Below are 13,847 nucleotides of genomic sequence, written 5' to 3' on the forward strand. Positions count from 1 at the left end.
GGAAATTGATCTGGGAAAGGTGGAGAATTTGTTTAGGCTACTGTTAGTTTCCCAACGTTAAAGAAGCTACATGTACGTCACGGCTTGCGCATCTTGAAAAGTTAAACCTAAATTTTTCAAGTTCTTCGTTTTCTAATTCGTGTCAATCTTCTCCATCCTTGACCATCCTTGTTCCTTTATGGTTTATTATTACCTCTTTGGTCTTTTTCTATCTTAGTAAAATACTTTTTTCAGGTTTCCTTCAATTGAAAGGTAATTTAGTACGTGGCCAAAATAACTCAAAATGCTGTGACTGAGCTCCTTTAAAAACCACAGCTGCCTGTTACTCTGGTCTTCCCTTCCACTGCTTGGCGACCACTGGATACTTTAGTTCGTGTTTCAGGGCTCCATTTCAGTGCCGTAAAACCTAGAGGTTTGGGACGAGAGAATGAGCCATTCTTACCCCACAGGGCTCTTCTTTTTTCACTCTCCGCAAGCCTTCCCTTCTTGTGCTCGCCCAATCAAAGTGCACTCGCTCGCTAAGATTCTCCTGCGTTGTCAATCAGTATGACTTACTACGGGTATGTCGTTTTGTCGCTTTTGTGAACTAGGCCTTACAATAGATGAACTTTCCCTGCAACAGGTCATGGGGACCAACTCGTCGTGTAAACTCCCCCCAAAAGAGACCCAACAGTGTTGTCGCAAACCCAACCAATTGAAACATAAGCCTGGTAAAATTTTCACGGTTTATTTACAATACAACTTTCATTATACGTCTTTCTTGATAACCATTTGTTATAATTTAATCGCTCAATATTTGTCGATACTGTATGTGCAAAACCTTTATTGTGTTCTAACAAATCATTAGTGTGATCGAATTGATAGGAAGAAACAAAAAAAGTTCCGCTCCTTAACTACCTGTCTCCCACCGGCCTAGATAGCAAGACACTCTGTACAGCAGATATTTCTAAGCTCTCTACCACGGGTAGTCCCTCGCTTAAAAAAGAAATGATAAGAAAAATGGCCGCGCAAGAAAAATTGAGGCGTTTTGTGTCTGGCGGCAAGATCTTGCGCGGAATTTTTTTCCTCTTGCTTTTCTTGCTGAGACTTCTTAATGTCTAGAATGGAGGGACATGAATTTACTGCTTGTAATACACGCTAATCTTCCTTTGAAACGGACAATTTTCTCTTAAGCCTGGTTCACACTAGCGACATAACGACATCGTCATGAACGACATAAAAAGGACGTTATCTCGACCTAAAAAGGACGTTATATTTGTAATGTGAACATTTAGACATAATGACATAATAGCAACATAACAGCATGAACATAACGACAAAAAGATAAAACTGATCTTTTCCTTATGTCGTTATGTCGTTATGTCGCTAGTGTAAACCAGGCTTAACGCTCTAGGATCAATAATGATTGGATATGCAGTTTGTAGTATGAGCATTTCAGACTCTACAGTTTCTAACCTTCGCCAATTCCAGCATGAATCGATAAGCGTCAAATACTAGAGGTAATAAAATGAGTAACCTGTTCAAGGTTCTTTAGAAATGCAGAGACACGAACCTACGAGCGAAAGTAAACAACAAAACGTGCTTGGTCATGGACATGTTAAACTTGCTTGCTCGTTCGCGAATTATGTCTACGCCGCGTTCTGTGTTTGTTATGGGACAATCCTAAATACTGAAAACAAAAGTTTATTGAAATTGATCTCCTTTAAGATCCACTGCATTCCTTTTTCGCCAACAGCGGAGACACATGATTATAATGAGATCGACGAATTCACACAGCGTCAACAGACTGCAACCAAGGAACAATCCCATGTTGCCTCCAACATCCGCTGAAAGGAAAAGCAAATGAAGCGTTAAAGTTTAGAAATCCTTCTCTTATTTATCTCCGTTTGGATCAAGTCGAATTGGGTTTTAAGTGCCTCCCCCTCCCCAATCCCCACTTCCCCTTTTTGCTGAACAGAGGACTCGAATGGTTGAAATCTTTATTCCTCGCCTCCCCTCCCCGTTATTGGTGTAAGAGAGTGCCGACTTGTTCGCACATGAAAGAATCCAGCCTCACCCTGGGGACAAAATTAGTACTGAAGGGCCAATTTTCATTTGCATTCCCCAGCTCCACCAGTTTGAAGTACCTCTAGATCTACTACTGAATCTATCTCCTCTGTAGAAGTTACCTCCCCTAAAGTCTGAGCCTCTGTGAATGAAGGCGAAATCGAGAGAAACGTTTGCATCCTCTCAAGGTCTGTAAGTTCTTCTATGTAGCTGTTTTGTATAGAGGCGAATAAAAGGAGAATTCAATAGTGCAAGAGAGCTCTATACAGTTATGAAATCATTATCCCATACAGGAAGCTCACTAGGTCAATAAATAACAGTTACGTTTCTTATTTACTGTCAAATGGTTTTCCAAATAGACCGAGCTATTTTCCACAATAATAGCTAGAAAATTCAATTTTAAGTGTCATTAACAAAATAACTTTAATTCAAATATCGACAAGTACATTTACAACTCGGGGATGTATGATCTTCACTGGGCCAGGCCATAAACTCGAATGCCTTTCAGGCGTTACCTGTCTTTTTGTGTAACTACTTCCAAGATGACAATACTTACATCCGAAATCGTTGAGGTCGTATGCCGGTTTTTCTTCTGTTATTTCCGTGTCCAGAGTTTCGTAGTAAATATGCACTTGTACCATTCTTTGCCTAATGTAACGAGACAAAAAAGTGCTGTAGGTAACATTCAAATAAGTGCAGAGAATATGAAAATTTTTGGCTATTTCGTAACATTTTTCGTTCCTGTGAAAATGCAAACAGTATACTGTTGACGTTCATGAATGGTTAGAAATATTCAGCAAACCTCATTAGACTCATCACCGCCTTTACGGAATAAGCACCACAACGAATAACCACTGCATTGGACAGCGGCGCCCTCGAATAAGCAGCGCACTCCTGAACAAGGAGAGAACGTTTTGATGCAAAACACTTGAGCTCTAAACCAACCGAAAACAATACGATGACAGGAGATGATGTGTTGTTTTAAAATTGGTTCCTCTTACATAACATACATTCATAACCCTCTTCGTGCTTAAGTGGCGCATAAGGCCGTTGGTTCCTCTTAGGGGCGAAAACAATTCAAGCCACGCCCACAAAACAGGATCATGGTACCTCTTAGAGATTCTTTAAAAAATTTTCGACGAGCACTCCTGTCGTTTTTAGATGGGAGTTCTCCCCTCGTGCCCTCCCCTGGCCAGTTTCGTACTAACGGAGGCGCATTTGTGTTTGTTACCTGATGTAGTTTTGGTACTCGGTGACTTTGTCGGTGTCATTCGATGACAAGTTGAACAAAGGAAATAGTGTGTCCCACACGTGACTTGACGGCGCGTATGCCATGGAAGCCTGGACACGATAGGTAACCTTTGTACACGGCACCGGGCAGTCACAGTTACTGGGGTTAAAATCGCCTAGAGATGAAAACAAGTGTGTCAACATCATCTGTAACAAACGACTGCTCAGTTTTACATCAAAATTAAATTCAAGTTGTTCACTTACTGAATATGGGGAAGACACATTTGAAGATCTCTTTTGCTGTGCAGAATCTAGTTTCGTTAACACCTGTTAAAATATCAAAACTCAGTTAATTAACAAATGGGACCTCTCCCTTCTTTAACTGATGGAAAAGTAACTGTCGATATCATAGTCATCTTTTTTTAAGGTCAGTGGGATTGTTCTTTTTGTTTCTACATATCAACATGCTACTAGTGGTGTTGGTAATTTGGCGTAGTTCTGTAATGTCTCAGCGTAGTTCAGGTAGTGGTTTGTGTTCAGCAAAAATAAAATTAAAAAAAAAACATACAAAAAAAAAAAAAAGAACAAACATACAAACAAAAACCAGGAGCTCTCCATATAGAAAGGAGCAGGTCCGTTAGTCGGGCGCTGCAACTGAGTACAGTATTCCATGTTTAATTTTCGAGTTCAACTTTCCCATTTCGAAATGCAAGCTATTTTGAATCGTGTTTGTGTTAATTAGGCGTGGTGCCGTAAGTTAAGATCCCTGAATATTCCCTGCCACTCATATTCCTACTTTGTATATCGTATCGTGTTTGACTGTATTTCTTACCAACAGAGGGCATCGATAACACACGGCAGCCGCATTCTCGCACAGTTATATTGGTGTAACACTCGGTAAGACACGCATATTCCGAATACTCCTTGAAACTTGTCAGATTCCTTTCACCACAGTTGGACTTGAATGGCGTAGGGAGGCTGATGAGCTGTAATCAAAGGAAATTACAAAACCGAACATCAGCCACACGAAAACAATATCTGTATCATTGAAAGGCTAGTCATCATAATGGATAATTTCTGCTCGATTCTCAGACGTGTTTCTCGAGCGCGAGAAGCTCGCGAAGAGAGACGCCTGTTCGCTGAGGTTATCACATTTCTTTTGTTACACTTTATGAGGCAACTATTGATTGAGGTTTAAAGGAACTATGTCAGGCAATAGATCTTTGGAAAGAACTTCCAACCATTACAAAGAACTTAGTGTATTTGCTTTTTCAAAGGAAAACAAATAAAACATTGTTTACTGTCAGACCAAGCTAATTTTTGTTCTTTTTTTCTCCCTTAAACCGAAATGTAAACTGCAAATTCTTCGTTTATCTCTCCTGTCCTACAGTGAGACATAACTAGGCTGGAGTCTAACTCGAAAACCTATGACACCTATCGGTTCATTTAGCCTCCAGTCTCATTCAAACAAGACCATGCCCGTTACCTCATCTAAAACATATTACATAAATTAAATAAACCAAAAATGTTATAATATCTATAGTTATAATGCGAAAAATAGAGTTGTTGTTTTTAAGCCTTACTAACCTTGCTCCTGCGCACGCGTATATTAGTAGTGAATCCAGGTGTGACGTCCAAAGCTAAATCTTCAATGTTAGGGTACAACTCTCTCTGATCATGAACTAGAATCTTAAAACCTGTTGCGTCATAGCTATATGGACCATAATACTCCTCGGGCTGTGCATCCAAATAAAGAGACAAGGCTTGTATTTTTCCTGCTGTGGTTGCATAAAGATCGCGATGGCCATCCTGACCAGAATTGAACGTGTGGCAAACACCTCGCTGAAACATAGGAAAACTATTATTATTTTAAAATCCAAAATCAAGATTTCAATATACTTTTTGATAGCCACTCATTGCCGAATGTATCGATAGAGTCACTGGGTTTAAGAAACTAGAGGACGCAATGGGTGGATAACGCAGCGTTCAATATTTTAGCATTGCTTTCAATGTAATTAGGGTATGCACACATTACGTGCCTATGACTGGGTAATGATTAGTTAATCTCACCATGAAAGATACAAAGGAGGTGAAGTTAGCAGCGCTGCAAGGCACTTTCTGCCACTCGCATGTCTTCAACATCTCAGTTAGATTATGACTGTTTTTTATCACACTTTCTTCAATATTGAAGTCCGGGCTCGTCTCCTTATCCAGCAGGTTTTCGCCGGAGTACTTAAACTTCACATGATCTTGTTGGTCGAGAAATGTCTGCGCGTCCGTGCCCATGATTTTGCTTCTTCGCATCATGTTTTGGTTACAAATAGTTATGGCTGGGTATAGCATCTTTTGGCTGTGTTCAAGATCTTTGCCTATGACGCTCTGGTTGTTGCGAAGTTTCCTCCAGTTGTCTCGGAACTGGAAGAAGAGGAAAATTACGCCCAGAAGTATCAGCGTGAACCAAATAATTCTGCGTATTCTGGAAGCTGAATCAAACACGAAATGAAAGCCGTGTAGCGTGGTGTATGAGCCAAAGTCTTGAATCACTCGGGAGGCCTCGTCCTTCTCTGATTGCCAAGCTTGTTTCACCTCTTCGGCGCATTTCTGTCGCTTTTCTCGTATTCCCTTGAAATCTGACTCCATAGTTCTGTTGGTGCTCCTTTAATTAAGGTAAAAAGCAAAACAAAATTAACTGTCTCGAAGCAAATGCTAAAAAGTGTAAACATGTTGGCGGTTTTTAAAAATGTAGTCCAGGAAAATTACCATATTTGAATACTGACTTTTTAACTCTCAGTATCTTCAGGCAGCTGTGAGGGCCGATGGATCATTCTCAGTTCTTTTTCTTCTATCTCAGTTGAAGTACGTCTGTATTATCCTGTAGTGAAAAGCTGCCAATTTACGGCGTCTTTCAATTACTGGCAAAGTGCATGTTTGTATTTTAACTTCGGAAAACAACATCATTAGATCTTAAGTACACCATCTAATGTGTTGAAATTATACGTCATTAAGTTGTATTGAAAAGCACTTTTTGTTGTAAGACACGAACATCGTCCAAGGCAAAGCAGTCGACACGATTTCAAAAGCTGACATTTTCTTCACCATTTGAGGCGATTCTTACTCAACTGGCATTTAAAGCACTAATACTTGTTTTATGTTTATCTCATCGGATATTGAGTGCTGGAGTTAATGACCTTGGGTCAACATCATAAGATATAGCCAGGTTTCAATTTATGACATGAAAAACCGTATAAATTAACACTCATATAATAGCTAGATGGTAATATAACAAATGATCATTTCATCATTTCATCGTGATGTCTAATGTGTTTCCCTCACACTAACTTAAAAAAGTTTATTTTTTGCACCTCTTGGCCGGCTTAAAAACATTCCCAAGATTTATGTAATGTATAATCGTTTCGCGAAGAAACTTTGTGACAACCTAAATTTTATTCGTGTTTATTGGCGATCGACCTTTAAATTAATGTCTAAAAGAAAAAGAAATTTGCACATTATTAGTAGGTCGTCATGCATTTGAAATTGCCTTTTCCAGAAAACTACGATACATTTTAATTTTGCTTTTTGCAGCTTTTGACGCAGTTTACACCTATTTCTGCGAGCACTTCTGTTCTTTCAACAACGTACTGAGAAATACAAAGGCCGCTTGCAAACTAAAACATCAAGCGCTTCACTTAATTAAAACCATCAGTTTGATCTGCCACGGTTTGATCGCTGTTGTCATAGGCGAAGGTTAAAATTCATTTCCAGAAACTCTCTTTTTGATATATGTCTAGAGATAAATTGTTGGCAAAAAAAAACTGCTTTTATCATGATCATGACAACGCAAGATTGCATGATAATTCGCGACTTGAATTGTTTCGTCCATAGACTATCTATCATCGAGTTTAAATACATTAACCCACTAGTGATTGAAGAGGAGTTCTGTAACTGAATTACGGTGGTCGGTTGAAGATTCGAAATTAAGCTTGAAAAGGTCAGTTTTGGCCTCACAATAAACTAAATTATAGAGCATTTTTGCTCTTAAAAAAAGCAAGACGTTTCTCAATAACTTGATATATTTACAATAAACTAAGTTAGACTCGTTTTCTGTATGAGGTCGGTGTTTCATCCATGAAACCGTTTATCTGCGCATCTAATATCATAAATAATTATGATTAAGGACATTTTCAGTTCTTAATTTAGCCATTTCCTGTTCCCAGATTACAGTTCTTTTTATTGCTTTTCATTTGAGAAAATCCTGCGCCACATAAATATGTGCATTTTGCTAGTTTATCAACTTTAACATCTTCACTTATAAATAATTTAAAGGTGCTCGTTTTCTGCGAGGTAGTTCTCATTGCCATCAGTCATTTGGTCAAACTATATGCCTAATGCCTGAAGCATGATTACTCAACTAAGGCTTTGAATTAATTTACTAACATTGCAAGATCACATTTGGGGGGGAATGGTGACAAGGCGACAAAACTGGAAGACAGTGTTATTAATAGAAACGCTGGGAGGGAACAAAAAAAAATTATGTTCTCCAACCGAGGGCTGGTGTTGTCGATTCCTTGCCCATACAGGACTCACCGTTGTGAGCATTAAATCTGCGCGTGGTGTGAAAATTGTTGGATGTTTTGCATAACACTTTTTTTTCGCTTTTATGTTTGTTGTGATGGCCCACTGCTAACCTTAACGAGACATATTCTTTTAGTTCTACATATTTTCCTTACATATTTTCCTTCCCAACGAAGGAAAAGACAATTAACCTCAAGATCTCTTTTGTTGATGTATTCACATAAGGAGTACTTATATATAGTGCAATAAAATGTTTTGTTCAGTAGAATTACAAACCATCATTCTGTTTTCCCCTTCCCACTATTAAGTAATACGAAATAGCAAAAGAAATTGCCATAACGTCTATTACATTCCGGTTTCTCTAGCGTGTTCACTAATCACAGCTAGTCACTCGAATCCAAACTCAATCAAACTGCTCTACGCTTTCTTAAAATATATTGTACCGTTTGGTGCCCTTATTAACTTTGATAATTATTTTCGCATTTTTCGGGCATATAAAATGATGCCTTTTCTGATGTGGAGAATTGTTGCTGAATAAATAACCAAATGAGTTTTTTCCGTTTGTGTTTGGATGGAAATAGAGACAAGTTTAGCTTCTATGGCTGACGGGAACTGGCAAGTATTTATATCAAAATTGCACGACCAGACACTGACAAATTTTACATGTAAACGCCATGATTCGAATCTGTAATCACTCACCTTTAAGTTAAAAGTCTTGGAGAGAAGCTTTGTTAGGTTTTCCTCACTGTCACGGTGATTTTCAGCTGAAATAAAATTTCATTGCGTTTTAATTCTCAGAGCGTGAGTGAGTTTGTAATTAAGACTGGCTGAACCCATGTTTGCAAATGAACGCTACGCCTTTGTTCGGCGCGCACCTGTCGAGAGAAATGTTTACTGTAATCGCACGCCAAAAAAAAAAGAAAGAAAAAGTGTGATACAGACAGACAACTGCAAGGGCATGATGAAAAACGGCATGAGACATAACCACCTGAAAAAGTTCTCCAACGGAGCTTCAAACCTCGCTTTCAGTGGGTGCACTTAGCTGTGTCAACAACTTCAACTAACTGTCCTCTCAGCGATAACCCATTGCAAAAAATTGACGGGATAATAAGTAATATTGAAGAATAAATTAAAGCAAGCAGTAATTGATTACAAAAGTTGATTTATTTTCATTTTAACGACTGGTTAGTTTTCGACGTTTTCTTTCTTGTGCACAGGAAATCTCATCGAAAGTTATTTGTAAAACTTCAAGCTTTTTCGTATTTGAAAAATTACCTGCCGATAAACTTGCAATCAGTTATATATTCTGTTTCTTCCACTATTTTTATTCCAGTCTCCATGTCGACCTCAGCAAGTAATGTAAATAGAATGAAGCTTGAATTTTATTAAAAAATGATGTCGCTGTGGTAGGCTTTTGTTAAAAAATCATGTGATGGTCGGTTACGCTGTTGCTATTTTTGTTGTGCATCCCCCTACGTAAAATATCACTGGCTTTCTTTCATGTTCTGGTACAGAAAAACAAAAATGAAATAAGGAAAACGGATTAAACTTTCAGGAAAATGTAATTTAAACAGTATTAATTAAAAAGACATGAGAAGTAATAAAAACACGTCCTATGTAGTGAGTTTTTTTCCTGTTATAAACCCAAAAAAATAAAAACAACACGACCACATAATATAAATTGAATTAATCAGATATCTGCATGACCCATGCAGTAAAAACAATATTTGTGAAGGAAATACCGATAACCTGGCGACCAAGTGCATGACGATAACTATAAATTACAGTCATATAAGCGTTTATTATCATAGTCTGGGATATCAAATCGCTCGGTGACTTCGCCTGTAATAAGCAGTTGTCATCTTTTAAGAGGATGACGTCGCTCCTTTAAAAGCACTGACTATACTCACTTTGAATGACAAAAGGGATGTTTAAGGAAGGATAAAACACAGGAACAAACGAATAGGACAATAAAACACTAACACCACTGCATGGAATACACAAATTGAAAAAACCAAAATCATCAGGCAAAATTCAGATGAAGCCGATTTTTTAAATTTTATATCGTGTCCATTAGTCTCATTACTGGAAGTTAGCCGTTAACGGGCTACCCAGAGCTCTGTTAGCCAGGAAAAAACTTTAGTAAGGCTGAAAGTTAGTTCTCAATAGGCCATTGTGCCTCTGTTTCAGAACGAGTGTTCGTGCAAAACCTTTCTTACGAAAATGACTTTGATTTGCATGAAAATAAACCTGTGGGCGAAACTCATTTTCATGTGAATGGTTTCGCACGTGGTCTCGTTTTGACACCGAGGCAAATGGTACCTCGGAAATTGCCTATTCTGCTAACGTTAATCGATGTACTACATGAATGGAAGTTAAGTGGAATCCCAAGTTTTTCAAACCTCCCGAAAACTCGAAACCAAAAGTCGGTTTCTTTCCCTCAGGTGAACACTGTACCTTTCCCCTTGATTTCACGCACTGCACGATTTTTCAAACCAATTTTTGTCTTCCGTGGAGGTTCGAAAAATCGGGATTTCACTGAATACAAGAACAGAAGCGATAGGAAAACTTCATTTCATTTTTTTATTTGTGAATTTCTTTTGATACATATGCGGGAATGTCCTCTGAGATAACTTCAAGATACAAACTAGAGTAATGTTATTGAACAAACACGTGAAACAAAATTAAAATTTTATGCAAATGAAATAGATTGAAAATTCAAATGAATCATTACTTTCCCAAAGACCTTTTTAATTTAAAAACGTTCTAATAACCAAAGTAGCAAAACTGTTTGTACTGTTTTGCTTGAAGAGGAGTAGAACCTCTAGACTTGATGTATCAAATGAAATGCCATTGAAATGTCTAAATTGTTTCACCAGTAGCTTGGTTATGACAAGATTTACCAAGTTTTCAGAGTTTTCTTAGATATTTATTTTACAATCTCACAACCATTTTTGATCATTGTCTTTGTACAAGCTCAATACTCCACATTTAAGATCACTCTGTAATCTCGAAACGATAGTGACTGATTGTTTTTATTGTTGAAACAGGTGTAATGAGCCTATTCAATTTTGAAAACTCAGCAACATTTGTAGAATATTTTCCCTGCCGCTATAGAGGAATTTGTGTCCCAAATTTAACTCCTCCACGCTTTGTAAAGCATAAAGAGGCAACTCCGTTCAGCCTTCCGCCAATTGGGATTTCTAACAAGTTTCTGATCAATTTACAATATTTGATTGCCTGTTTCAGTGTCCCTAATTAGTACAGCACTGCTAAAAGCTTCGTATTAGAAACAAGACAGTTACTACCCACACCCGGAAATTGTTAAATGATAATTTCTCGGCTTCACGTGGAAAGCACACCAGCATGTCCCCAATTATCTTTGCACCCCCACTCAGGACGAAAATGAGACTTGTTCTCTCTGCTAACACACTGGTTGCGTTTTATTATTTGAAATTGGTAATAAACAGTGTTAATTGATTGATAATCTTCATTGTCATAATGTTTTTACCACTTAAGTGTGATTAGTTTCTTCTTCCGTAAAGAGAATTCCGGTTCAATTCAATACATACCCTCCTAGGTGAAAATTACGCATTCACACTGGGTCAACTGGCTGCTTACTTACAGCTAAAGAGCATCTGTGTTGGAAAAGACAGACAAAAACAACAATAAACATCAGGGAACGGAAAATTGCGGGCGGATATTTCTCGACACGTGGAAAAGTTTTCAGGTTCAGATTTAACATGAAAATGATTCACCGCGTGTGTCTGGCGTCAGGTTTGAGCTCGCATTCAATTTTTTCGCTTGAAGCTTTTGAGAACGTTGTTAAACAGGCAATGCTATAGAATTCAAAGGGTATTATATACCGTCATTGAAGATATATATTTTGCTATCAGACCAATTTCAAAGAGCAAAGGTGCCATCCTTCTTCGAACACTTGCAAATTAGAAAACCATGGATAGGTTTTTAGTCTGTTGCTTGCTTTTGCTCTGCCTGAGTTTTCAACATGTATATTGCCAACTTGGGTCGCCTCAAGGACCGGTGGGTAAAGTCGGCGGAAAGCGAACCTTTAATTCTGCACTCCACGACAACTATAAGGTAGTACTGGCTATTACTAGAAAATACCAATAGCAGCAAGATAATTGTTTAATTTGGTCGTCATAATTTGTTACCAAAAGCTTAAGCATCGTCGTCTGTTTTGCTTTAGTTGGGGGGCAGATTAGAGTTTCTTGTTGGGGGTCGATGCCGGGAACTACATGTAGTTGTTCCTTTTTGGGTTTAATCGTTCACTCAACTGAGCCATTGTGCCTTTTCTGTAACAATTCATTAGAATGATGATCTAAACACTCGATTTCAGAATTCTTCAACTTTATTCATATAGACATTACGTTCCCAGGTACTATGTCAATTATATAGCGTAATGTTTTATCTGTCAGCAAAACCACGATTTGTGACGGATTCTGACAAATCTTAATTTCATGAATTTCGGGTAGAGTTAAACCTCGTCAAAAAATTAAAAAATACAATTTAAAAATCTCTAAGAGACTTAGAAATAAACTGAATCAGTGCCAGACAATTTGTATTTAGACTTATATCGCATGTAAAGTCTAAAACATCTTTACAATCACGAGCAAAACTTGGGTTGTGCTGTCGGATTTGGTGAAGCCACGACATTCGTCAAGCAAAGAGAAATTCACCGGACAGCGGACTTGAATCTGAAAAAGTGTTAAATGCTCTCATTATTTTATAACAGGACCCTGTAGGACCCGAGGAAACAAGGCACGCGAACTACCTGAATGGATATCAACTCCAGCAAAGAGATTCAGCTGACGTGCCGGCAGCCACTGGACGTTTGAGTCGGGACGCGATAGCCGACAGTTATTATACTGAGTAACGACAGACAATGGAACGCATGAGACACTAATAGCTACTAAATTCCTCAATCATGAACAGAACATAAGATGTAGACACGCCTAGATATAGACAAACTCATTATAGTACTTTATGTCAAAGATATATGGTTAAATAAAGTGAAATAAATAAATCACTGAATATCGGAGTCTGTCGTCGATCTGTCTTAACTTTGTATTAGTTGACCTGGTTTGGTAGCTACTGTATTAAGTGAAATCATGGACTAAAAGATAAAAAATAAAAAAAATAATTAACACGCACATCAGGTTAGGAACTTTTTTTGCCCTAGCAAAAAACTACTCCCGTTTGAAAACTTTTTAAATCCTCGATCAGTTAGTCTACAACACTTCTTTCGTTTAATAATCATTTTAGCTTTTATCGTGGTTTATTGCTTGCATGTAGCTTTTTGTATCACTTGTGTTATAATTCTGCAGAGTTTCTATTTAAATCAATGAAAGCTATAACAAAACATGGGACTACGTACAATTGAACAGTATACTTGAGAGCAAAGTCTGGTACCCAGATGTGAGAGGATCTTGTACGAGATAAGACACCACGTGTCATCACGCGGGCTCTTTTGTTGGACAGCAGTAATTTTTGCTCATCAAGACCTTTAACTGATGGTGATGGTTACCTAAGACTTTGTGTCCTCCAGTTCTGTCTCTTCTCCTGCAAATCATCGTTGATGGACATAGTTCTATCGTGAAAAATTTGCGTCAGGCAACAGATGAGATAAAAAGAATGATGAACTTTTGCGGAGCTTTTTCATAACTTCGCATAAAATACAAGTTGATAGGGAGGGTAGATGAGAGAGAATGTTACAAATTCTCAGAATCAGCAGTGTACAAATTTTCAGAATCAGCAGTGTAGCTTATTTGACAGAAAAGCTGTGTTTTATACCTTAAAAACATTTAATATTATTTCCACTGATTTCAGCAATAAGCGACATCAATCACGTATGTTCACGGGTAACTGAGAGCAGCGTTATATCAACCAGGTACTCAGGAATGTTGAGAGGACGTTTTTGAAACCACGACAAACAACATACTCGCCTTCATCCCAGCTTTCCCTCAGTTACAAATCAGACC

General features: G+C 38.0%; 1 protein-coding gene and 1 long non-coding RNA gene across 3 annotated transcripts; one reads left to right on the forward strand and one right to left on the reverse strand.

The window, feature by feature from the left end:
* Positions 1-711: 711 nt before the first annotated feature.
* Positions 712-8,932, reverse strand: LOC110061071 (acid-sensing ion channel 3-like). Of its 2 annotated transcripts, none has more exons than XM_020767894.2 (9): positions 8,837-8,932; positions 8,548-8,612; positions 5,347-5,932; positions 4,864-5,118; positions 4,109-4,262; positions 3,541-3,603; positions 3,278-3,452; positions 2,603-2,694; positions 712-1,826 (listed from the first exon to the last, which is right to left on the reverse strand). In XM_020767894.2, the coding sequence occupies exons 3-9, from the start codon at positions 5,914-5,916 to the stop codon at positions 1,684-1,686; spliced, it is 1,452 nt and encodes a 483-aa protein (XP_020623553.1). In that variant the 5' UTR covers positions 5,917-5,932; positions 8,548-8,612; positions 8,837-8,932; the 3' UTR covers positions 712-1,683. The 2 variants fall into 2 exon arrangements, with proteins under 2 accessions (XP_020623553.1, XP_089135828.1); XM_089279702.1 differs by lacking the exon at positions 8,837-8,932 and adding an exon at positions 6,054-6,148 and having other exon boundaries at positions 8,548-8,828.
* A 2,733-nt stretch (positions 8,933-11,665) lies between these two features.
* LOC149097710 (uncharacterized) lies at positions 11,666-12,900 on the forward strand. The gene is made up of 2 exons (XR_016204308.1): positions 11,666-11,946; positions 12,602-12,900. It is a non-coding gene; the product is annotated as an uncharacterized LOC149097710 (long non-coding RNA).
* The last annotated feature ends 947 nt before the right edge of the window (positions 12,901-13,847 follow it).

This window comes from Orbicella faveolata, unplaced genomic scaffold (assembly GCF_042242905.1).
Source record: "Orbicella faveolata isolate gen_17 unplaced genomic scaffold, um_ofav_v1 contig_47, whole genome shotgun sequence".
NCBI classification, from domain to species: Eukaryota; Metazoa; Cnidaria; class Anthozoa; order Scleractinia; family Merulinidae; genus Orbicella; species Orbicella faveolata.